At 37.4% G+C, this 26,600-nt stretch overlaps 1 protein-coding gene across 1 annotated transcript; it reads left to right on the top strand.

Moving 5' to 3' along the window:
- Positions 1–5,440: 5,440 nt before the first annotated feature.
- LOC144425093 (uncharacterized) lies at positions 5,441–6,423 on the top strand. Its single transcript, XM_078114383.1, has 2 exons — positions 5,441–6,279; positions 6,381–6,423. The coding sequence occupies exons 1-2, from the start codon at positions 5,441–5,443 to the stop codon at positions 6,421–6,423; spliced, it is 882 nt and encodes a 293-aa protein (XP_077970509.1).
- Positions 6,424–26,600: the final 20,177 nt, after the last annotated feature.

Here is a 26,600-nt window from a genome sequence, read left to right as displayed (position 1 = left end):
TTTTTAATAAGACGACTGAGTTGAGTTCACGAATTGTCGCAGTTTTCGCGCGCTGTTCCGTTTTCAACTTTCAAAAAATATATGCGACCCGCAAAAGCCTAGCAACCCTGAATTTTGTCCTGCGAGCGACATAAAATTTGCCGTCAACCTGGGCCGTAGCCGATAGTCGGTCACAGCTTCTTCCACATCCGAATCCATGAATCCAAAAACAAATGGCTGGGTAATTATGGACTGGTGATCGGACTGGAGGCCGTGGTAGGATGAGGAATCGGGGATGAACTTTACCGAAGTATTTTGGTACAGGTCATCAGGCTGTACGAATGAATGAGATGTACGAAAATCATTATTATAAGTTTGGGAAAATCAACTTTGTTTTCATTATTTTAATGTGAAATGAGGTGAACTTAGGAAGTGAAATGCTATAAGGCAAGAGTACACGGAGGTTTTTGAGGAGGTGGAACCCTAGATTCCTTCATTTCCAACCGCTAATATGATGAGGGGTTTTCAGCTGTGCTACTATTGCTATCGAAACAACGAAATCGACTTTCCACCAGTAAACGGGGTAATTTTATATATAATAGAAAAAAAACTCGCTGAAGAACACCAAGCCCATCTATCCTCATAAAAAAACACTATAAACTATGATTTGTCTTCTTATTTGGTCCGTAATATGTTTCTGACTTTACATTTTTTTGTATTGCCGGGGGGCGATGAAGTTGTATAAATTACTTTAGGGGGGCGATGGTCAAAAAAGTTTGGGAACCACTGGGCTAAACCACGTCCTTGACTTGTTACATATTAAGCCAGATTAGATGCTGTCGGTATAATTGAGGCATGGGACTCAGATAGGGCATGGGTATTGTTTTGGTATTCGAGGGTGCATTCCAGGCTTTTCGTTTGTAGTCTGATTCGGGACAAGGGTTTATGAATTGAGGCTGTTGTTTCACAGTGCTGGTTCGATTGAATCGCAGGCGATTCATCAGAGTCTCGCCATATTTTGAAAAAGCTAGATATTGAATTCATTTGATCATTATGAAAAAAATAGAAAATGAGTCTAAGACTTGAATGAGAATGTTTCGATGACTGTGGCACCATGAAGAGACTGCTGCACCATTATTAGACTACTATTTTGAGAAAGAACATTTGTCAAATTGGTTTGAGAAGGTATTGATCCTTAGCTATTTATCATTATATATTGCTGAGAGGAATTCCATTTCGGACACAGTAGAAATTGTTCGTAAACCTAGCAAAACCACTCAATTTTGATCATGGACGTTTCCCCGACCCTTGATAGATTCGCTGATTTCGATGTTGTTTTGGAGAGTTGGCGCTTACAAACTGGCTCACATGTTCACTAAACTAACTATCATTTTTATTCAAAACAATAAGCCATGTGCCGCTTAAAGCCATAGGTACCGGTACTGGTAGCTAATTTTAGGCTAGTCCATTGTAGATTTTTCGGAAACAACTGAAAAATATCACGTAAAACTGCCAAAAAGTGACGATGTTTACAATCACGCTTGAATATCTGTCAGAGTGTCTGAGCGGCGGCATAAAATCCAATTGTTACGTCATTGTTAACTTGTTGCTGATTTGTAATTGTTACGGAATCAAACGAGAAAATCGATGCTCGGGGAAACATCCATACCCAACGAACTATTCATACGCTGGCCATTATGTTAACCTCGCAGCAAGAAATCACCTAAAGACACTTACTAGTTTTGTAAGATCTTCAATTTCGTAAAATCCAAATATACGTTACGATTGCTCTTATTATTTTTAATTGCATTGGGTAAAACCAACGAATAACATGGTAAAACTGAATATATCTACGAAAATGCAATTGTGCAATCTCCCGCATTCAAGAAATCACCTAAAGACACTTACTAGTTTTGTAAGATCTTCAATTTCGTAAAATCCAAATATACGTTACGATTGCTCTTATTATTTTTAATTGCATTGGGTAAAACCAACGAATAACATGGTAAAACTGAATATATCTACGAAAATGCAATTGTGCAATCTCCCGCATTCATATATAGACATTTTGAAAACCAAATGCATTCCACACAAAATTTCGAGAACCTCGATCTTAAGTCTGTAATTATTAATGATAGCACATTCCATAAATTGCGAGTGGATACGTAACTTGTGTATTACATATTCCATATCGTCACGTTGAGAAAAACGTAAAAAACTTCTTAATGATATTGTTATGCCATTGAAAGTCAATAATTTCCCATGGTTCATTTTTTAGTAGTAGCCGGATTTAAATTAGTTTGTATGACGCAGGTATGTGACCTCATGATGGCGCACTGTGACTTGCGCAGAAATGGGCCTATGACTTGGGGACATACGCAATTTTGTAACTTCACTATATACACCAGTCCCGAGAACCAAACATTCAAAAAACGTTTGTAATTCCCAGTATCTACGATGTCTAATCCCCAAAATAGCTTATCTGTCTCAATAACATTATTTTTAATATTAAAACATATATTTCATCAATATAACGCGTTCTGCACTTGTACCTAAAATAATGCTTTCCACCAGTGGCGGCGCGTGGTCATTTTGACAACCGGGGCAAGCTACTGCGGGACCAAGTCACCCCCATCTACGGGGACAGGATGAGCGCTGTAAGTTCTCCCATCATTTTATGAGTATAAAAACCATTCCATCGTAACAACCAATCGGCAAAAGCGACAATTTTTAACGATAAGAAAGTGTCTTTAAAACCGGTCCAAGTCAAGAGGTTAATAAATATAGACATATGAGACGACCACGTCAATAACTCTGTTTTATTCTGTACGCCCATATTTATTCTTACCACTTGAGTCACTAGTGAACAACTGTGTAACTTTCTCTTGTAGCTGGTTTGTCAGACTGCCGGCAGTGTAGATATTCCTCTGTATATTAGGTTATTATTATAGTGTTTTAATGCCGTAAATCTATGTAATTCTTGTTGTAAAATGATATTAGTAGTGCAGGTTTACTATTTCTCCAGTTTAGGATAGCTCTGTTCACTAGTTAGTTTGTATTTAACACTTCCGTAACTAGTCTACTTTCGCAGTTTATTTCCTGTGTGATTTCCGTATTTCTATGCGTTTTTCCATGTATATTACGTGTTTGTCGATAAGATAGGATTTGTGTTGTATCTTTAGTGTCATACTAGTTATTCTTATGTATATCTAGGTATGTTTCACCCGGTTTTTAGTATCCCATTATAAGTAAATAGTTCATGACTGTGACGTCATAGACCAATTCCGTATCTTGTGTTACGTATGTATCCTACGGTATTTGTACTGTGTTTTTCATGTTTTTATTTGTTTATTGTATTTCTGATTGGAGTATTTGGTTGTATTAAGTATTTGGTTGTATTAAGTTCTTACAGGTGTATAATTAATCTAGTTAGTTAACTTAGTTACTCTGCTGTGATTGGAACCGCAAGAAGATTGTTTTGTGAACGACATCTATTGCAACTTCAGTGTCCGATAAGCTGGCAGAAAGAACCTGAGTGGTGATATCAATTTCGGTACGCCACATATACGAATTTTTGGCGAGCACACGCCAGGATATATTATTTGACACAGGGACTATTAAGACTAAGCCGATTAAGTAGGCTAGTCTGTGACGGATAATATTTGGACAATATTGGACATTTGAGGTTGCCGAATTTTTTTTTAATTGCGGTTGCCTGATATTTTGGAAAAATGGTTAAGAGAAGAAAGATTGTACCGGCACCAAAGCAAGCCAAAGAGGAGAATGAACTTTTGCATCTGCAAATACAGGTATTGAAGGCGAAATTGAGGGAGTCAGAGGAAAAGCAAGAGGAGACTGACAGCCGTTTGCAACTGATAGACAGTCGCATGCAACAGATGGACGGTTGTGTACAACAGATTGGAAGTCAACTAGAATCAGTTGAATTCCAAAATACAAAAATGGGCTCGTCATTTGAGCAGATGTACAGCATTCTGCAAGATATTTCTGGCGTGGTTAATAAAGGAAAAATTGCTGATCCTGAGGAAACCCAGCCCATGTCACATGACACAAATGTCAGCCTGATAACTTCAACACCAGCAACAGTTGTTCCAAAAGCAGCACCTGTTCTCAAGCATGATGAAATTTCTGATTTTGGATCAGAAGATGGACAGCCAGAAGGGAAGCGGAACGCGTTCTCGCAGACATTAGAAGTGAAATTTTTGGAAAATGATCATGTGAGTAACCTTACACCTACAATTCCTTTTTTGAATGATAATGGTAATGAGGGCACAAATGTCAGAAGGCAACTTAGTACTAGGCCGAAAATGGTTACAGTGGCTACACAATCAGCTCCTCCAGTGAGCGCTAGTAGTGTCTCAAATGCCAATGTTAGTCGTAGTGTTCTCAATAGCACAGCTAATGCTACGATGATGACAAGAAATGCCAAAAAGCCAATGTATTTCGATGGATCCACTGTCATGACGTGGCCCAGTTATTTATGCCATTTTGAATTGGTTACCAGTTATAATCAGTGGGATGACGACACTGCGGGATTAGAATTGGCTACTTGCATGACAGGTCAAGCTCTAAATGTGTTGAAAGATTTACCAGACATGAAACGTACTAGCTATCGTCATATTGTGGCTCATTTCAATCATTTCTTCAAACCTGCCGGAAATGAGAGCTCCTACCGTACTACATTTCACTGTCGTAGGATTAAGCCAAGTGAAGCGCCACGGGATTACGGTAATAAGTTGAAAGAGCTTGTTATTCTTGCCTACCCAAATCTGGATATTACTGGTCAAGATGATATTTTGAAATCGCAATTTCTTGCCGGTCTAACCGATGAAAGCATGATCAAGCATGTTACCATGCAACAGCCTGATACTTTCGAAAAGGCTTTGTCTCTTGCGACACTGTATTACTCTGTTGATAATAACCACTCCGAGGGAAAGAACATGTCTAAACCGCGCATTGCAGCAGTGAAACAGAGCAATACTGGTAATGTAGTTAATCAGCAAAGCGACTTTTCTCTTGAAGACAGTATCAAGTTACTTGTACAGAAACTGGATGAGATTATAGGATATGTTAAACCGCGTGCCAACAATCGCAATTTTGATGGTGTACCACGCAACCCGTGTCCTCGATGTGGTAAACATGGTCATTGGGGCAGGGATTGCAAGGCATGTTTTAATTGCAAGCAGACTGGTCATCTTAAACGGGATTGTCCACATCTTCAGAATCCCGCTGATCCTGCAACAGCTGCTTCCTCTTCGACCGCAAATTTAAACGACACTCAGCGGGCTTGAGGTCCTCAGTGTCCGCTGAATTATTACTTGATGACGGACCAACGAACCAGAATATAGACCTGAATATTTGTTCCTTGCAATATGACAATAGTTGGCATGCGAAGGTACTTGTAAACAATCAACCGTTCAATTTTCTTGTAGATAGTGGTGCTATGACTACTCTGATCGACATTTCCATCTTTGAGGCTATAGGTGGGAAAGAAGCACATTTAGCACCGCTCGAAGAATCTCTTGTTGCAGTGGGAGGACATGATTTATCACCACTGGGTACATTGGAAGTTGATTTGTCTATTGATTCTTTTGCATCGCGACGCACTGTTGTTGTTGCCAACCTAGGTATGTCTAATGGTATTTTGGGCATGGACTATCTCCGAGAACATGATTGCGTTCTTTACTTATCATCTGGACACATGATGATAGAGGGTCATGAAATCAAACTGTTTACTGAAAAGTCTGTACCGTGTTGTCGTGTAACTGTTCGAGAAGATATTACTATACCGCCATATTCTAAGGTTGTTATCCCTGCACAACTTAATCGTCCTTGGCCGAAAAGCAATTTGTCTGACGTTGCTGCTCTTGTTGAACCGCTGAATTCTTCTTTCCTCGCTGATGGCATTCAGCTGATCTCTTCTGTTGTGGATCCAGGAAAGTCCACTGTTCCTGTTCTAGCGGTGAACCAAAAAGGCAGACAACTTAAGATCAGTGCTGGATCTTTGCTTGGTATTGCACATCCTCAACTTGTAGCACAAATTCAAGTTGACGAATCCGATAATCGAGTTATAGCTTCTGAATTACCAGAACATCTACATGACATGGTCAATTCCGTTGAGGATTTAACCCCGAGTCAACGTGAACAGTTGGTCAATTTGATTTGTGAATTTCATGATGTATTTGTAGGACCAAATGGTGAACTTGGTCGTACTTCAGCAGCAAAGCATAGGATCATCACAACCACACCACAGCCGATTCGGCAGGCTCCTCGTCGAATGGGGTGGGCGCGTAGGAAGATAGCCGAAGAAGCTGTTGATAATATGCTGGCTCAGGGTGTCATAGAACCCAGCGATTCCCCATATTCTTCTCCCATTGTCCTAGTTCCCAAAAAAGATGGTTCTACCAGATTTTGCGTGGATTTTAGATTGCTTAATGACGTCACATACAAGGACGCATATCCCTTGCCGCGTATTGAGGATATCATTGAGTCCTTAAACGGAGCCCAATGGTTCTCAACTCTTGATCTCGCAAGCGGATATTTGCAAGTGGAGGTTGATCCTGCAGACCGCGAAAAGACAGCATTCAGCATCCCAGGCCGTGGTCATTTTCACTTTGTGGTGATGCCATTTGGTTTAGCGAATGCTCCTGCAACATTCGAACGGATGATGGACAATATCCTTGGTGATCTCCTGTGGAACGGGTGTTTCAATTTTCTTGATGATGTTTTGGCTCATGGTAGTGATTTCTCAATGGCACTCTCAAATCTTCGGGAAGTTTTTATAAGACTTCGCCGTGCCGGTTTACGCTTGAAGCCCTCGAAATGGAAACTTTTCCGTCGAAGCACCTCTTATCTTGGTTATCTTATTTCATCTGACGGTGTCTGTTGCGACCCTGGAAATGTTGCGGCTATTAAAGAATGGAAAACGCCAAATTCTGTCAGCGATATTCGTAGTTTTCTAGGCACAGCGAACTACTACCGGAAGTTTGTTCAAGATTATTCAACAATTGCTGGACCTCTTATTCGATTGACCAGGATGAATATTTCCTCTGTATGGAGTACTGAATGTCAAAAGGCTTTTGAAACTTTGAAGCATTGTCTGACATCTGCCCCAATTCTTAGCTTTCCGAGGACAATCGGCGAATTTGTATTGGATACTGATGCCAGTGGTTATGGGATTGGTGCAGTGTTATCTCAAGTTCAGGACGACAATGAACGTGTACTTTCTTATGCCAGTAAGACTATGTCCAAGTCTCAACGTAGATACTGTGCTACACACCGGGAACTATTAGCTGTGGTGTGGGCTGTTCGTCACTTCAGTCATTTTCTTCTCGGGAGATCGTTCAGAATTCGCACAGATCGTGCTGCTCTGAAATGGTTGATCAATTTTCGTGAACCTCAAGGAATGTTAGCAAGATGGATATTAACACTTGGTGCTTATGACTTTAAGATTGAACACAGACCTGGCGTGAAACATGGCAATGCTGATGGATTGTCACGCCAAGTTCGCAAATGCAAGCGAGAAGATTGTTCTGATTGTGGTACCGATGGTGATGTGGCTGTGAGTAATGTTATTGTAAGTGCAAAATCAAAACAGCCCGGTCAATCATTGTCAGACGGTTCCGATTGTAATTGGCTAAATACCTACACGGATTAGCAAATTAAATCTTGGCAAAGTGAAGATCCAGATATTTCTGCTGTTTTGAAATGGAAACAACTTACTGCTCAGAAACCTGACATTCAAGAATACATGCCTGAGTCAACAGTGACCAAACGTTTGATGTCACAATGGGACTCGATTTTTGTAGATAATGGACTTCTCTATCGTCGTTGGATTCCTGATTGTAAATCGGAGGAATCGCATATCCAATTGGTTGTTCCATCAAATTTGAGGCAGGACTTGTTTCATAAGCTCCATTCTTTGCGCACTGCAGGCCATCTTGGTGCTAATCGAACTTTCAAGAGTATAAGGCGCAGATTTTATTGGCCTGGTTTCAAAAGGGACATTCTGAAATGGTGCAAATTTTGCAAGTCTTGTGCTTCAACAAAGATGCTTTACGGAAGAAGACAGGGAGATTTGAAACAACTTATATCTGGAGCTCCTATGGAAAGGATTGCCATTGATTTTCTTGGACCATTGCCTGTAACTGAAAATGGAAATGAACACATTTTGGTTTTGTCGGACTATTTCTCTAAATGGGTGGAATGTTTTGCTTTACCAAATCAGCGAGCTGACACCACTGCTGATGCATTGGTTACTCAATTCTTTTCGAGATTTGGGGTACCAAGAATTCTCCACTCAGATCAAGGAAGAGACTTTGAATCAAAATTATTTTCAGAAATGTGTCAATTGTACGGGATTCAAAAGACTCGTACAACTCCATATCATCCTCGTTCAGATGGACAAGTTGAACGTTTCAACAGGACCATACAGCAGATGTTGAAAGCTTTTGTAAATGAGAATCGAAATGATTGGGACGACCATCTCCCATATCTTTGTATGGCATATCGCTCCACTGTACATGATAGTACAGGATATTCACCGAACAAGTTAATGCTTGGACGAGAAATCGAGATGCCTGTTGATGTTATGTTTGGCAAACCAGAGTCATCAACTCATCCTTGTTACACTGAGTTTGTCGAATGGTTTTCCTGTGCAACTGAAAAAGCTTTTCTTCATGCTAGGCAACATCTAAATGCTGCTGCAACCAGACAAAAGCGAAATTTTGATCTGGGTGTTAAACCACTTACTTTCCAGAGAGATGAATTGGTGTGGTATTATTATCCACCAAAGCATCGCAAGCTGAGTATTCCTTGGATTGGGCCTTATCGAATTGTGGACTGTTTACCTAATCACTTGTATAGGATTCAGAAGAATTCGGGAACACGTTCTCGAATTGTGCATGTTGACAAACTGAGACCTTACCTTCATGAAGATGAAGAAGACAATGTTATTGAATTAACTGGATTTGACATTTTACCTGATGTGGAACCTATTATGGAAAATAATGAGCAGGTTGCTCATGATATTTTTGATGAATTACCTTTCTCTTCAAGGCCAGACACTGTACCAGAAGAAGTTACAATTGATGCGAACTCTGATAATGGCCAACGTACTAGGCGAAGACCTAGATATTTGGATGATTACATTTGATTTGACTGTGATAGTGCTTTTAACAATTGATTGTTTTGATTTTAGATATACATTTCATTTGAGTGTACAGTTCTTTGCAGTTTCTTCACATTTTTATGGTTTTTCAATTTTGAAGATGGAAAATTTCGTTGTAATTTCCCATCTGAAAAAGGGGGGAGTAATGAGACGACCACGTCAATAACTCTGTTTTATTCTGTACGCCCATATTTATTCTTACCACTTGAGTCACTAGTGAACAACTGTGTAACTTTCTCTTGTAGCTGGTTTGTCAGACTGCCGGCAGTGTAGATATTCCTCTGTATATTAGGTTATTATTATAGTGTTTTAATGCCGTAAATCTATGTAATTCTTGTTGTAAAATGATATTAGTAGTGCAGGTTTACTATTTCTCCAGTTTGGCATAGCTCTGTTCACTAGTTAGTTTGTATTTAACACTTCCGTAACTAGTCTACTTTCGCAGTTTATTTCCTGTGTGATTTCCGTATTTCTATGCGTTTTTCCATGTATATTACGTGTTTGTCGATAAGATAGGATTTGTGTTGTATCTTTAGTGTCATACTAGTTATTCTTATGTATATCTAGGTATGTTTTACCCGGTTTTTAGTATCCCATTATAAGTAAATAGTTCATGACTGTGACGTCATAGACCAATTCCGTATCTTGTGTTACGTATGTATCCTACGGTATTTGTACTGTGTTTTTCATGTTTTTATTTGTTTATTGTATTTCTGATTGGAGTATTTGGTTGTATTAAGTATTTGGTTGTATTAAGTTCTTACAGGTGTATAATTAATCTAGTTAGTTAACTTAGTTACTCTGCTGTGATTGGAACCGCAAGAAGATTGTTTTGTGAACGACATCTATTGCAACTTCAGTGTCCGATAAGCTGGCAGAAAGAACCTGAGTGGTGATATCAATTTTGGTACGCCACACATAGTTTATTTTGAAACCTCTTTCAAAAGGAAAGGCAATATTTAACCAGATAAATACAATGACATATTAACAGAAACTTCGGGAAAGCAGACAAAACCTAAAATAAGGTTTAAAACGTTACTATGAAGAAAGGAAAGCTAATGCAAAGATAAGGGACATGCGTCGCTCACTCATAGATATATATGCTGCTAGACTTCTACTGCTTGAACATATATGCAACACGCCGCGGTTTCTTGGAAGCAAAATGCTCAATAACGCGCTGATTAAAGTCATGCATCCCAGAAATAACGTCTCTGTGAATGGATGAAACAGCCAAGGAATTTAATCTATCTTGCTTCATTGTGTTTCTGAGATACGTTTTAATACGCTTCAGCGTGCTGAATGTTCGCTCTGCGTCGGCGGAAGAAATAGGCGTCGTCAAAATGATGTCCAGAAATTTTGCAGACGCCGCAAAGGTAGTTACTAGAGTGTTATCTATGAGGAACCCATAGAGCGCGCAAGTTGATGTGATGTTCAAAAAAGTTTGATTGGTGTATATACATCGCAATTCATTTTCCAATTTACCCACGTTTATCATGGGGTAAAATTTGGAGACAGTAGCCAACAAATGGATGGGAAATTGACGTTCAAATTTTGAAAAATTTGGTGTCAGGTGTTGGTGAAAAAAAGGTGTTCAGTGCGCAGACGATCGCCTATTTGATTCACCAGAATGTCACAGCATTCCTTTGCAGACAAAATCAAACGCTGCGTTGTTTGCCCGCGGCGTAAAGAAGCACTCCATGTGTCGTCGTATTTTATTGTTTCCCGGATACGTGATACAGCATCGCAGAAGTCTGAAATACACGACTGCACAGACGCTCCATCCATTAGCCTTGACTGCAATGCGCCGTATAATACATCCACGTGATAGAATATTGTGGAGAAAAAAGCGAGAAAAAATGAAAACTCACCATCTTCTAGCAGACGCTTTAGACCTGCCGCCTCCCTCACAGAGCGTTCGTCCCAAACCGGAGAGCTCTGAATGCCATTGAAACACTCAATGAGCTCAGACCTAATTTCGGACACGCCCTGCAACACGCGTGATTGGAAGTTCCAACGTGTTGGTGCACAAGCTGGGAGACGGCGGCTACATATCTGGCGAAGGAGGTCAGAGCGCTTCGGCGAAATGGATAAAAATGAAGAAAATCCCGAAACATTTGCAAAAAATACACGGACGAGAGGGGTATCAAGACACATATTTTTAATAACGAGGTTAAATTGGTGTGCATAACAATGTAAAAAATGCGCATGAGTAAAATCTTCTTTTAATTAATATTGAACACCATGTTTCAACCCACTCATGACTGCCGCGCCGTCATAAGTTTGAGCTATCAATTTTGACTTCGCATTGTAAGGCTGTAACACTTCTTTCAGTACAGCCGATATCCCGCAAGCCGTGCGATCAACGATTGGTACAAAGCTGTGAAATCTCTCGGTAGGTTTACCATCTTTCACAAACCGAAAAATCACAGCCAGTTGGGAAACGCACGTGATGTCAGTTGTCTCGTCAGACTGAATCGAAAGGAACTGGCAATTCTCAATTTCCAGAGCCAAATGTTGTAAATAAATTTTATACATTGAGTCGAGCAAATCATTTTGGATATCCTTAGATGTCCCTTTCGAAACAGTTGCGGCATCAAGATGATCTCTCAATACTGTATCTAGGGATGCGGTGTATTCCATCATATCCAAAAATACCCCTCTATTAGAAGAGCCAGCCCGTTCATCGTGCCCACGGAGGGACAGCTCGTGACAACCAATGAACTTCAAAACATCTATCAATCGACCGAGAACATGGCGGTTTTTCTCGACGTTTTGGTTGTGCCGACGAGTAGAAACCGCGCGTCCTTCATCCAACTGTGCTGCAATATTAACATTTCCGAATGTTCGGAATTTTATTGCATTGTCCAGATGCTCCATAGAACATAGGTTCTCAAAGTGCTCCGTACGGAGCCCCAGGGCTCCGCGAGAGAAACCCAGGGGCTCCGCGAGCTATTCGATTACTTTTCAAAATACTGACTTGGCTAATTTTGTAACCGTTCAAGGAAGCAATACCAGCTCTGATAATATTCGAAACAATATAGCCTCGAAATATGGCAAAGAGGCGGAATTGAAAAATGACATTATTTATGAGCTGGAGCGCAGCCAGGCTTTTGAGGAGAGGGTGAGGGTGTAATCGGAAATTTCCGCGCAACATTCTTCATGATTAAAAATAAAAAACGGATTACGAGATTTCTGTTACGTGAAATGTTCAATCCATGACCGATGCGAGCATTTAAAGTGTCTTGTCGTAATAATTTTTTTATGCTCATCGTTACTCACTTTTGATTCGAGATTACTATTAGGATTGCTGGAATAAAAGGATTCACTATTCTAAAATAACATAAAATACCTGGTAAACTGCCAACTATAAATAAATTGGATCGTATTTTTGCGATCTTGGGATTTTTCAAACTTGATTTGTTTTTTCGCACTCGAGATTATTTTTAAGCAAGATATCGCCGTTTAAAAAATCACGGCAAGGTGTCGGCAAAATACGAACGATTAATATTAATTTATTGTATGCGGCTCCGTGGGTAGTTTCAGAATGAAAAAAAGGTACATCGCGCGCACAATTGACTGTGTTTCGATTTCACAGTTACTACGATGAATAAGCAAAGAAAACCTAACATAACAACAAATTTTGTGATTCACAATGCCTATAAAAGCGTTTTTAATCTGACGTGAGACTGCCGAAACCAAACTTATAGTGTGATCTTCCATTTTAAGTTTTAATATTTCAGAATGCCGTTTTTCAATCAAGAAATTTGAGTTGCGGATTTACCTCTTTAGTAATAATTATTATTTTTAGCATTTCGTCGCGGATGACTATAATATGGTAACATGTTTTCACATTGAACTCATAATTCCCCACGAGAACAAAAATGCAATTATCGTCGTCATGTGATGTTTGTCAAGTGTCAAATTTACAGCTTTAGTATACATAATTTATCTTTGAATTTTTTATTACTTGTATTAACCCTATTAAAAAAGGTTATTACGTACTTTTACCTTTACTTAGGAATATTAATGAAAAAATAACAATTTTAACATTTCTTTTGGGGCTCCGTGAATAATAGTTAACCTTTTCAAGGGCTCCGCAACAACAAAAGTTTGAGAACCCCTGCCATAGAAGATTGATGATCCCTGGCTCGCTCGGAAAGATGTTTAAGATCTCTAAAACCAAATTTACACCAACGTGAGTCACGGGCGGTAGCAAAAAGTAGGCAATAAAAACAAATAAGTGCATATTTGTCCTCGCTGTAACACAACCATTCGTGTTTTTTATACCAAGTTTCTGCGCAGAATGTACGCCGACGCTTTCCTCCGTCATGGGATTGTTCCAGTGAACAATTTTTTGGTTGATAAGGCCCAAGACGTTGTACCTCTAATATTTGTTCCAGCGGCAGCTGCGAAAACGGAGTGCGAAGTAGTGCATCAACCTTATTCATTATGAGGTCTAAGGCTAAGAAATGCGAAGCCGGAAAGAAGTGAGGAGCTCAAAAGGAATGTGGAAAATCGAAAGCAAATGGACTAAAGGTCTCTAACTGATTCAAATAGCGAAACAAGCGACAAAAACGAAGGCGAGGAAACTATCAACTCTTCAAGCAACCAACGAACGAGAAGGAATGCGTGAATATGTCAACACGTTGTTGTAAGAAAAGTCGGCATTGTGTCGTCATAATTTCGGGGCTAGCCCCGATCGGCCCCGATGATTTAGTAAAAGAAACAGAAAACAAACGAGACAAACGCGGCGAGTGGAAGATAAAAGAGAGAATACGATATACAATGAGCAACCGGGGCAAAATCGGCGTCGCCCCGTCGACGTTCGGCGAAGGCTTTGCGAGCGAAAAATGAACCATGTCGGGAGAATATGGCTAGTGTAGACAGTCTGTGCAACCGATATTGAGGTATTTTTTGAATATTTTTTATTATACCGGAAAAACAACCGGGGCATTGCCCCGGTTGGCCCTATTGACGCGCCGCCACTGCTTTCTACATATATATTAAATATAAAGAATAAAATATCAATGCACCCTTGAATAAAAGCCAATCAGTGTGAATGGGACTAAGATAGTGAAAATTACAAGGGCACACTTTTCTACGCTGGAGTGTAAATTCAAATTTATAAGCTAGAATGTAAGATGCAAAAACTCGAAAATACTTCGCAGATCCTATTTTGCCTTTGTGACGTCACCATCGGCACGCGTTAAACAATGACAATTCATTATGACGAAACAATTGCAAGAATACGCAAACAACACAAAATCTCCATTTCTGGGGGTTTTGGAATTCTTGGGATAAAATCTGAATTGACAGACAGGTGCGCATCATTACATAAATAACTATTTAAAAAAACACTCAAACCCGCCAAAAATCACTTATGTAATTCGGTTATTAGCCTGACGATATTATGGTGGGTCTATAAATTTAAATATTTTCAGAGTCTACAAATTATCAACTATTTGGGTGAACAAGTATTATATGACAGACCAACTTTTCTAATAGTCCGCTTCAATGTGAACAATAATCTCATCAGCAAATAGGGTGGGAGTTGACCTCGATGACGCATAGTCGTATTGCTCCCTCTCGCCAATACCAAAGCAATTTTATTTGTGTTACGTATTTTTCTCGTATTGATGACTGTTTGTATTTTGGTTGACAAAACAATAAATATCTCTCTTACTCTCAACATTTACAAAAAGTTTTCTTAAAATGTTGAAGTCTCATGCCACAATTACAGTAATAATCCAGTCGACAAGAGTAATCAGTTAAAGTTTTAGTGTAATAGACCATATTTATTCCAATATATCTGAAAAATAGATCATTACCCTATTTTCTGTCAAATTCGAATTAGTCATGCATCTTCTCACACCCAACAAAAATTGAAACGTGAAATGAGGAACCTTGTCGATATTAACTTTATTCAAGTCGCGCAAAATCTTTTTACTTCTCATGCCTTTTTTAATTCATATTTTAACGGTTTTATTTCTAAAGTGTTAAGTGTGTGTGATAAGCGTGCACCATTAAGAAAACTAACTAGAAAAGAAAACATTGGATATCAACCGGCATTTTTCACTCGGCCAAGGTTAGAGATAAATTGCATAAAACTCATTTCAATAACGGATCCACTGAACAAAAACAGCACTATGAGAGATACGCCAACAAATTGTGCCAATGGAAAGAGAAAGCTAGGGAGATATAATTTGCCAAGCGCTCTAAAAATAATATAAACGATCCAAAAAAGACTAGGAGTACAATTAATTATTTATTAAATTCTAAATCAAACGGTAATTTTCCTTAAAAACTAATCAATCAGCATTCAGGGAATGCCTCGTTTAATGAAGTAAATATAAATAATTATCTAAAAACAAATAAAGCAACTGATCATATACAGCTTATCTCCTAAAACTTCTCCGCAGTACAATAAGCGCCGTGCTCTGTAAACTTTTCCATTACTCTGTGTTTTATGGTGTGCTTTCAGATCGAATCTTTCTTGTAAATAAGTCTGGAAAAAGATAATATATATATCCAATTATCGACCCATTCTTTCGTGCCTCTCAATTGTTTTTTAAAAACTGCTGACTTGCTTTCGAAATTTTCACATTCGATTTCAAATAGTGATCAAGCAAATTGAAACATTATGGTACTGCGATTAAACTGTTTTCTAGTTACCTATACGGTCGAAATCAATTCGTTCCTGTCTTTGCCAATGAATCAACGCGCGAACTTGTTTCTGTCGGCGTGCCATAGGCCTCAGTTCTTGGCCCCAAAAATTTGATTCCTAAAAAAATCCTGCGAACTGCTTACGTTTCCCTCTTTTACTCACACTTGTAGTATGGAATTGTGGCACGGGGATCCGCTTATAAAACTAGACTTGATGTAATATCTGCATAAAAAATAGAGCTCATTGAGTTATGACCAATACTCCTTCGCGTCGTAGTATAAGTCCCATTTACAAGCATATGAACTTCCTTAAATTAAATGATGTATATATTTATGAAATTGCTAAATTAATATTTCAATTCAGATGGTAAACGATTGGACGTTTTCCCGACCGCTGCAAAATTCTCCCTATATACTATCATTGCAAAATCTCTGGCTCTTATTTAAGAGTGTTTTGGAGAGTTTGCGCTTACAAACTCGTTCACATGATCAAAATTATCATTTTTTTTAGAAACATTAATCCGCATGGGGCTTACAGGTACTAATACGTAATTTTAGGCTTGACTATCGCAAGGCTTGCGGGGTCAACTTTTGATTATTTTGAGATCCTCAGAAGACTTAACGGCATCTAAATTATTTGATTTACAACAAATTGTAAAACTGACAAAGAACACGCAAAACCGAAGCAATGTTTTAAAATTTAAACCAGGCTTCGAAATCTGTCTGAGCGAAACAAGTGACCGAGCGGCTGCGTAAATTGCAATTGGCACGTCAATATTGACTTTTTGCTGATTGGTCATTGTTACGTACATGAACAAGGAAATCGATGTTTGGGGAAACACACCCATTGTAATGATTGACTTAATCACATAATGGGTAGCGCAAGATGAGTATAAGTTTATTTCGACTCCATAATCAGCATAACAATACATTTGACAGATAAAAACAAATAAATAAAAACTGATATTTTTGTAATGGTTGCCATTGCCAAATTAATCGATCTTCTAATCGTTAATTAAAATATAAAAGGAAGATTCTATTGAAAACATATTGCCAAGCTGATTATAGTTGGAGTCAAATGCCAAGTTGCCAAACCAAAGTTGACAGAATTGGGTGCATGAAGAGGTGGGCGAGACCATTTCATTCCCCAAATTAGAGCCTATTATTGCCAAATTATAGTCCAGATTGTAATAAGTAATAAAAGTTACCGGTAACAGTAAAATTACTATAATTAATTAAAGTAGGATATGGAAATAAATTGGTTACAAAGGGTGTAAGTGAGGTTTTTCATTCTTGGGTATTGATTTCAGACAAGGATACAGGAATAAGGTTGTTTTTTCACAGGATATCGGGGTCTTTGTTTGATTTTTTCCTTATGTGTTTTACTTCATTTAATCACTTTGAAGTAACCTGAAAAACAAAACTGCGAATAGATGTTTCAATGATTGGGTGAAGGGGAACGCGCTGAACTATAGTCCGGCAGAATCGGGCCTTAACATTGTTTTGGGACATAAAGTTTTTTTTATTGTTTGGATATAATGTATATGACATATATAAAGATACCCAAGGAGGTGTGGAGTATATAATGTTGAGCAATTTTTTTTAAGTGGATTTAAGTGGACGCACATCCTGAACCCTAACCTGGTGAACATACAATGTTCAGGTTGTGCGCCATCTTGGTGCGAATACTTCAGGAGTGCCTTTTTGTTAAAAATAATTAGTTCATAACTACATGGTTTAGTTTTGCATACATAGTAACATTGAATCTCCTTACAATGTCAGAAATTCAATTTTAGTAGAATAAATGGTAGTTTATTTCACTAATACGAGCCAAGATCCATCGACAGCATCTAGTCACTTTCTATTGCGCTCTTCAAACTACATTTGCGTTGCCGTGCGCATTTAGTTTTCCTAGTTTAAGCTTAGAAACTTGGGAAATATTATATTAGTTGAATTGGATTGGATTATTTGACCTCGTCTTTCACTCCGAACAAGGCCATGTAAAACCATCCACTGGTATCTAAAGATGTGTAACGTGTTTTCTTTTGGAAGAACCGCAACCTTTCAGTGCCGCATTGACTTTGGCAAAATTAATATATCCTTGTGGAGATAGAAGGTATGCGTATGCAAAACCGAGATGTGCACCTGTTATGCCAACATGGTTGAGTCAAACGTTTTGAATACTAGTACACCACACACATTTTCCTGCGTGCTTCGGTTGTACGTAGTAACGCGCACATTTTTGCGCACATGCATCAAATTCCACTTGATTATTGAGTTATAGGTTTTTGACGAGCTTTTGTGTATGATTTCATTCCATAGAATTAGTATGCTGTTCTTCTAAAGAATACTAGTTTCAGCTTTTTCATTCATTCAAACCGCGTGTTGAAAGTAAGTTTTGTAATATTGCGTGTTGGTTTCCAACATCCTTAAATCGGTGACGCCAGTAAATCTTTAATACAAAAAGATCAGTAACATTTGCAATAAATCAGTAATCAGTAATTTATTTTTTCACCAAACAGAACAAAACACTTCATGCAAAAAATATAAAAAAGGAATTCAAATACGGCATTTCAAGGCGAAAGGAATCGCGAAAAACCAAAACTGGTTAACGAGCAGCGACACCCGTGAATTAGTCTAACAGAAATATAAACAGAAGAGAGAAAGAAGTCAAACATTATATCATGAGGAAGAAAAGACAGCAAAATTCAAACCAGATACGTACAACACTAGACTCCGAGCACCGTCAGTAATGTAACCATGGGAACGACATTTCAAAGATATGGCCGCACCCAGAGTACGGTGCCGGTAACCGGGTGGTTGTGTGAAACATGGGCGAGTCTTAAATTCAACACGGGGAAAATTCTCTTGAATTTGGGATATGAACTAAATACATCCCGATAAGCGGTAAATTTAAGTGCATTTTACGGTAACTTAGAGGTATGAATTTCAAGGAATATACTGTATTTTCCAAATATGTTACCAAAAAGGTATTCACCCGACTAACAAAATAAACTCTGAGCAAGTCAGTTCATAAGATTCGTAATCAAAGGAGTTTACTCTCAGAGAATATACCATGAATAATGCCAGTGCTACTATAACGCGAGGACCACGTATTCATATACGACATTGAAAATGTTTTAAAACCAGGACAATTACAGGCCTAAATCCTATAGCCAGGGCTGCCATCGATATTAATCCCAACATAAGGACAACAGGGAAACATAATCATAAGATAACAAAGAACGAAATGTAATGAACCAAAATGTATTCATGCCAGAGCGACCAGGGTCCAATCATACTTTGCACTAGCAAAGATTTGCTACATGAGTTTTTTAGTCTCAAAAACTATTAGTTCCATCTCACTTCTAAGTTGTATTTGGGTTCGAGATAAACGAACTGATCTTGGCTATTGCAGCAATATTTTGCTGTTGTTGTTGCCATTAATGCGCCTATTAATCGAATTGACCAACCTAAGCGCCCGGAATAGGAACCTCTACCCTTGAAATGAAACAAAAATAAGGACACGTGTCAAAAGAGCGCGTTTTTTACAGATAAGGCAAAAATATTTTCAGAGACAAACCCTTTAAATTGGAGACAAATTTTTGAAGTAAGGACGTTATGGCCGGCTGTACATGGGATTCTATTTCTGCAATTTTGCATTGTATGACGTAGATAGAAGCAATTTAAGAAGTTTTACATGAATTTTATAGTACATCACAAGTTTTTTAATCAATGCGGCAACCAAAAGTTTGATCGAAATATAAAATAGGTTTTGTTATATCAGAATTTTTCGCCGTCGCAAAGCCAGAAGTCAGTACATAATTTATTTCATGTGGTATAGGCTGTAATATAAAGATACAGTAAGTTAGAAAAAACAACAATAAAAAGGTCCTCTTAAGTTAAGGGGGGTGGATACCATTTTTAGTCAATATATATATATGATGAATTTTTGAAATTATGTGCAATTGTGTCAATAATATTGAAGAAGTACCAAAAATGAACAAAATTATTAAAAGTTTTAAATGTCGGAAGATATTGCCGCCGAAATATTAATTTATTAAAACATTTTACACAATACCTTTGATTTGATTGATATTCGATTTTGTATTCATGCGTAATCCATTGCTTAAAATGACCTATTTCACAGACATTGGAATATATCAAAAAACGAAAAGTTATAAAGCTTCAAAACATCAGTCGCATGTATTCTCGCCGAGAGTGGGGCGAGATTTTATTATTTGATATTGATAAGGTTTTAAAAGTCTACACAAAACAATTTGAGTCGATGGGTACAGAATTTTAAAATTATGCGTAATCCATTGCTGAAAAGTGCCTATTTCTCAAATATCGGCATAGGTGAAAAATCGTAACATTATTCACTTTTCAAACATTACTCACATGTCTTTCCGCCCAGGAGGGGCGAGATTTTATTGAGTGATATAAAAAAGATTCATACACTCTACAGTCTACACAATACAATTTGAGTCGATGGGTACAAAATTTTAAAATTATGTGTAATCCACTGCTGAAAAAAAGCCTATTTCGCCTATATTGTCATATGTGAAAAACCGTAAAATTGTGCACTTTACGAACATTACTCACATGTCTTTCCGCTCAAGTGGCACGAGATTTTATTATTTTATATTGATGAGCTCCTCAAACTCAACACAATACAACTTGAGTCGTCGGGAACAAAATTATATAATTATGCGGAATTCATTGCTGAAAGAAGCCTATTTCGCCTATATCGTCATAGGTGAAAAATCGTAAAATTATGCACTTTTCAAACATTACTCACATGTCTTTCCGCTCAAGTGGCACGAGATTTTATTATTTTATATTGATAAGGTTCTTAACCTCTACACAATACAACTCGAGTCGTCGGGAACAAAATTTTATAATTATGCGGAATCCATTGCTGAAAAGAGCCCATTTTGCATATAATGGAATAGGTGAAAAATTGAAAAAATATACACTTTTCAAACCTTATTCACATGTCTTTCCGCTCAAGTGGCACGAGATTTTATATTGATGAGCTCCTCAAACTCTACACAATACAGCTTGAGTCGTCGGAAACAAAATTATATAATTATGCGGAATTCATTGCTGAAAGAAGCCTATTTCGCCTATATCGTCATAGGTGAAAAATCGTAAAATTATGCACTTTTCAAACATTACTCACATGTCTTTCCGCTCAAGTGCCACGAGATTTTATTATTTGATAATGATAAGGTTCTTAAACTCTACACAATACAACTCGAGTCATCGGGAACAAAATTTCATAATTATGCGGAATTCATTGCTGAAAAGAGCCCATTTCGCCTATATCGTCATAGGTGAAAAATCTTAAAATTATGTACTTTTCAAACATTACTCACATGTCTTTCCGTTCAAGTGGCACGAGATTTTATTATTTTATATTGATGAGCTCCTCAAACTCTACACAATACAACTTGAGTCGTCGGGAACAAAATTTTATAATTATGCGGAATTCATTGCTGAAAATAGCCCATTTTGCATATATCGGAATAGGTGAAAAATTGAAAAAATATACACTTTTAAAACATTACTCACATGTCTTTCTGCTCAAGTGGCACGAGATTTTATAATTTTATATTGATGAGCTACTCAAACTCTACACAATACAACTTGAGTCGTTGGGAACAAAATTTTATAATTATGCGGAAATCCATTGCTGAAAAGAGCCCATTTTGCATATATTGGAATAGGTGAAAAATTGAAAAAAATATACACTTTTCAAATCTTATTCACATGCCTTTCCGCTCAAGTGGCACGAGATTTTATTATTTTATATTGATGATCTCCTCAAACTCTACACAATACAACTTGAGTCGTCGGGAACAATATTTTATAATTATGCGGAATTCATTGCTGAAAAAAGCCTATTTCCCTAATATCGTCATAGGTGAAAAATCATAAAATTATGCACTTTTCAATCCTTATTCACATGTCTTTCCGCTCAAGTGGCACGAGATTTCATTATTCTGTATAGATAAGGTTCGCAAACTCTACACAATACAACTTGAGTCTTCGGGAACAAAATTATATAATTATGCGGAATTCTTTGCTAAAAAAAAGCCTATTTCGCCTATATCGTCATAGGGGAAAAATCATAAAATTATGCACTTTTCAAACCTTATTCACATGTCTTTCCGCTCAAGTGGCACGAGTTTTTATTATTTTATAATAATAAGCTCCTTAAATTCTACCCAATACAACTTGAGTCGTCGGGAACAAAATTTTATAATTATGCGGAATCCATTGCTAAAAAGAGCCCATTTTGCATATATCGGAATAGGTTAAAAATTGAAAAAATATACACTTTTCAAACCTTATTCACATGTCTTTCCGCTCAAGTGGCACGAGATTTTATTATTTTTTATTGATATGGTTCTTAAACTCTACACAATACAACTTGAGTCGTCGGGAACAAAATTTTATAATTATGCGGAATCCATTGATAAAAAGAGCCCATTTTGCATTAAAAATAATTACACTTTTCAAACCTTAGTCACGTGACTTTCCGTCCAAGTGGGGAGATTTCTTATTATGTTATATTGATAAGGTTCTAAAAGTCTACACAAAACAATTTGAGTCGATGGGTACAACATTTTGAAATTTCGTGTAATCCATTGCTGAAAAGTGCCTATTTCTCTAATATCAGCATAGGTGAAAAGTCGTATATCATATATCATTCGATCGACGTACACAAATGAAACAAAATATTCTGAAAGTTTTATTCATATAAAAGTCGCAAATACATATTCGATACAAAATAAGCAAACCCAATATTATACAGACAAAATTTGAAAGCCAAATCGTAGATAATTCGACTAAAAGCCAGGTTTAAATTAATGAATATAAAACATACAAAAATACACAATATATACATGTTATAAAGTCTTGCAAATTCAAAATGTTTTGTCTAAACTCTAAGGTGCATTAAAATACACATATTTGGGATGCAAAAAATTTAGAAGTCTATGTATCCACGCAAACAGGGTGAGATATTATATAAATAAGGTACATACACTATACATACATCTCAAAAACATACATTGCGTATATATATATATGTAATCAGTAACTGACAATTTTTTATCTGAGCCTGTCGTTTAGCATATTTAATGGTATAATGATAAATGAAACACATTTGATGCTTTTACACTAATGAAAATCCAAAATATCCGATTAAAAAAGAAATTAATAAAATTATCTGTAGAAAATTTTCTTGTTACCTCAGTAAGGGAGGTTTAGGGGGTGCTGTCACTTACCCAAGGTGAGCCCCCAGGCTAGTGGAGGGATGTAGCTACCTAAAGGCTCCATTCTCTACTGGCACCAACAGGAAACAGTAAAGCCACGACCCATCATCCATCCTTCGTGTTGACTGAATTTCTGAAAAAATATGTGATATGCTAACAGCTAACTAATTACGATTTAATATAATTCTACACGGACTCGAGACCAATAAAATGTGGACAGTATGCCCGTGGTTTGATTGTCAGCATGTTCGTGGTTCGCTCGTTAAGATTGGCTGCGCATGTTACTGTTCAGACCATATACACTTCTGGTTTAGTACCAATTTTTACCTCTTTTCTGAAAACATTAATCTTATACGTCAACAAAGCAGTAAATACAAGCTTTACATTGATAATTAGTAAGACATCAGAACAACTTAACACATATACCACATATAACACATTTAGTTTTCAGGTTTAAAAACCTTTTGATAATTGAACAAACTTGACATCTTCAACTTACATCAGTTGAACGTGGTTGGTGGAATAATCTGATAACACTCATCGTTATTGTGGTACGAGAACAATTTTCAAAAATGAATTAGTCTTGTCATAGGCCGAAAAAAATTATATAGTCAACAAAGTGATAAAAAAACACCGGTACAGAATATGGTGATACTGCACCTGATCAATTAGAGCCTTGACAAGCCTTCTTGACGAGACACATTTCAATAGAGTTCAATAGAGTAGAGTTCAATAAATAATTTTAATGCAAAGATTCAAATTATGTCATATGGGATAGAATTGTCCTATTTATTCCGGGGAGAGGGAAGGCCGATAAACTGGTTTATTTATACGGCGCAACACGGCCTTACGACAGGGTTACGAGTTCATGTCGAGTATGAAAATAGCCAACCAGGTATTTATTTCCGGTGCGCGGACTTGACGTCGAATGAAGTTGTAATCGACCGGGGATTACATGAACCACCTTCTAGAGACCAGCAGTCCTCTTGCATGTGATTATCCCAATGGATTTGAATCTGCCCATCGCATTCGGTGATGCAGTGGTAATAAACTAATTTAAAACGTTTGCACCATGCACCAACCGTAACCCCAACCGTTTTGTAACAAGACATTGTCCGTTGTTATGGTGTGCGGACGCTATAATGTCTCCAACTTTCCCATTTTTCCCAAGTTGAAGGGGTGCAGAAAAAGGAATAACATCCGCGGTGAGATGAAAAAGCGTTCATAACTCTTAGTCACCCAACGTCACCCATCATATCCAACGTCAACATCGCACAAAATCCATAATTTCAGCGAGTATGTAAACAAGCTCTTAAAAATGGTTTCGAAATTGTGACATGTATTTGAATGTAGTGATCGGATTATATGGTCGAGAAAATTAAAAGAGCCAAAACCTATATTATTTGACCAAGCCGTTTCATAATTTCCCGTGTACTCGTTTATAATCTTTGACTGATAAAAAAGCCCAAGCATCAATAACACCGTGTGAACTAAAAATCTATACTTCTGAACGGCGAAAAGGTCATTTTACATTAAAAACGGTATCTTGCGCTTATGCTACTGAAGAAGAAGTCAACCTATGATCCCCAACACCAAACCAAACACCAAATGAGATATTTGACCTATCTGATTGCTAATCCCATATCTGATATGAAGACCGTATCGCACTATGCAGTTTCCTGTATCTGCCTCGAGATAAATATGAATTTATACTATCATACAATCCGAATCCTACCAAATATTCCAGACAACTATTCAAGTATGCTAATACGAGCACAAAAATATCATAAAATGTATGTAACTATGACAAACAAACCTTTTTTAAAAATTGCATCAACATTTTGTTGCAGGATTTCTACGTACGCCTGCAGCCCCATATCGGAAAGGTGAACGTCGTCCCCAGCCCAGTTCCCCCAGTATTCACCTAATTCTTCTAAGTTTATAATGCTCAATATTTTAGTTATTGCCAATCGACAAATAGCATCATTGACCTCTTGCACGCAGTGAGAATGTCGGCCTGATTGGGGAAGCACCAATGCCAAACAACCAAAATAATAGAATAAACTTGATCTAATAATGAAATGGAGATGGTATTCGACGCAGCATTTCAAGTTACAATGTAGATATAATAGCGTGGCTTACAAAGTTCGATAATTCTTATTCCCTATTGTTGTCAAATGTTACCGAAAAAACAGCAAAAACTATAAACGAAAAGATGTATCTCCCTTTGTACTCGGGTACACGAGCGACAAGTTTTTCTCGATTCGCTTTCCATACGTTGAACAAGGGCCATTGATGTCGTTCGTACAGAGCGCAAGGACTATAATGTCTACCAGGTGGAACATTTTACCCTCCAATATCTCATATATAATTTTAAAATTTTGTAACCGTCGACTTAAATTATATTGTGTAGAGTTTATAAATCTTTTTAATATCAATCAATAAAATCTCGCCTCACTTGGGCGGAAAGACATATGACTAATGTTTGAAAAGTGCATAATTTTACGATTTTTCGCCTATGACGATATAGGCGAAATAGGCTTTTTTCAGCAATGGATTACATATAATTTCAAAATTTTGTACCCATCGACTCAATTTGTATTGTATAAAGTGTATGAATCTTTTTTATACCAATCAATAAAATCTCGCCCCTCTTGGGCGGAAAGACATGTGAGTAATGTTTGAAAAGTGCATAATTTTACGATTTCTCACCTAAGACGATATAGGCGAAATAGGCTTTTTACAGCAATGAATTCCGCATAATTATATAATTTTGTTCCCGACGACTCAAGTTGTATTGTGTAGAGTTTGAGGAGCTCATCAATATAAAATAATAAAATCTCGTGCCACTTGAGCGGAAAGACATGTGAATAAGGTTTGAAAAGTGTATATTTTTTGATTTTTCACCTATTCCGATATATGCAAAATGGGCTCTTTTCAGCAATGAATTCCGCATAATTATAAAACTTTGTTCCCGACGACTCAGGTTGTATTGTGTAGAGTTTGAGGAGCTCATAAATATAAAATAATAAAATCTCGTGCCACTTGAGCGGGAAGACATGTGAGTAATGTTTGAAAAGTGCATAGTTTTACGATTTCTCACCTAGGACGATATAGGCGAAATAGGCTCTTTTCAGCAATGAATTCCGCATAATTATATAATTTTGTTCCCGACGACTCAAGTTGTATTGTGTAGAGTTTGAGGAGCTCATCAATATAAAATAATAAAATCTCGTGCCACTTGAGCGGAAAGACATGTGAATAAGGTTTGAAAAGTGTATATTTTTCAATTTTTCACCTATTCCGATATATGCAAAATGGGCTCTTTTCAGCAATGAATTCCGCATAATTATATAATTTTGTTCCCGACGACTCAAGTTGTATTGTGTAGAGTTTGAGGAGCTCATCAATACAAAATAATAAAATCTCGTGCCACCTGAGCGGAAAGACAAGTGAATAAGGTTTGAAAAGTGTATATTTTTCGA

Source organism: Styela clava, chromosome 7, assembly GCF_964204865.1.
Source record: "Styela clava chromosome 7, kaStyClav1.hap1.2, whole genome shotgun sequence".
Lineage (NCBI taxonomy): Eukaryota > Metazoa > Chordata > Ascidiacea > Stolidobranchia > Styelidae > Styela > Styela clava.
This window is presented reverse-complemented; position numbering and strand designations above follow the sequence as displayed.

Coding starts and splice junctions, on each gene's coding strand:
- LOC144425093 (XM_078114383.1), top strand. CDS start 5,441: ATGACTACTCTGATCGACATTTCCATCTTTGAGGCTATAGGTGGGAAA. Junction 6,280..6,380: donor CAGGCTCCTCGTCGAATGGG/GTGGGCGCGTAG, acceptor CCATTGTCCTAG/TTCCCAAAAAAGATGGTTCT.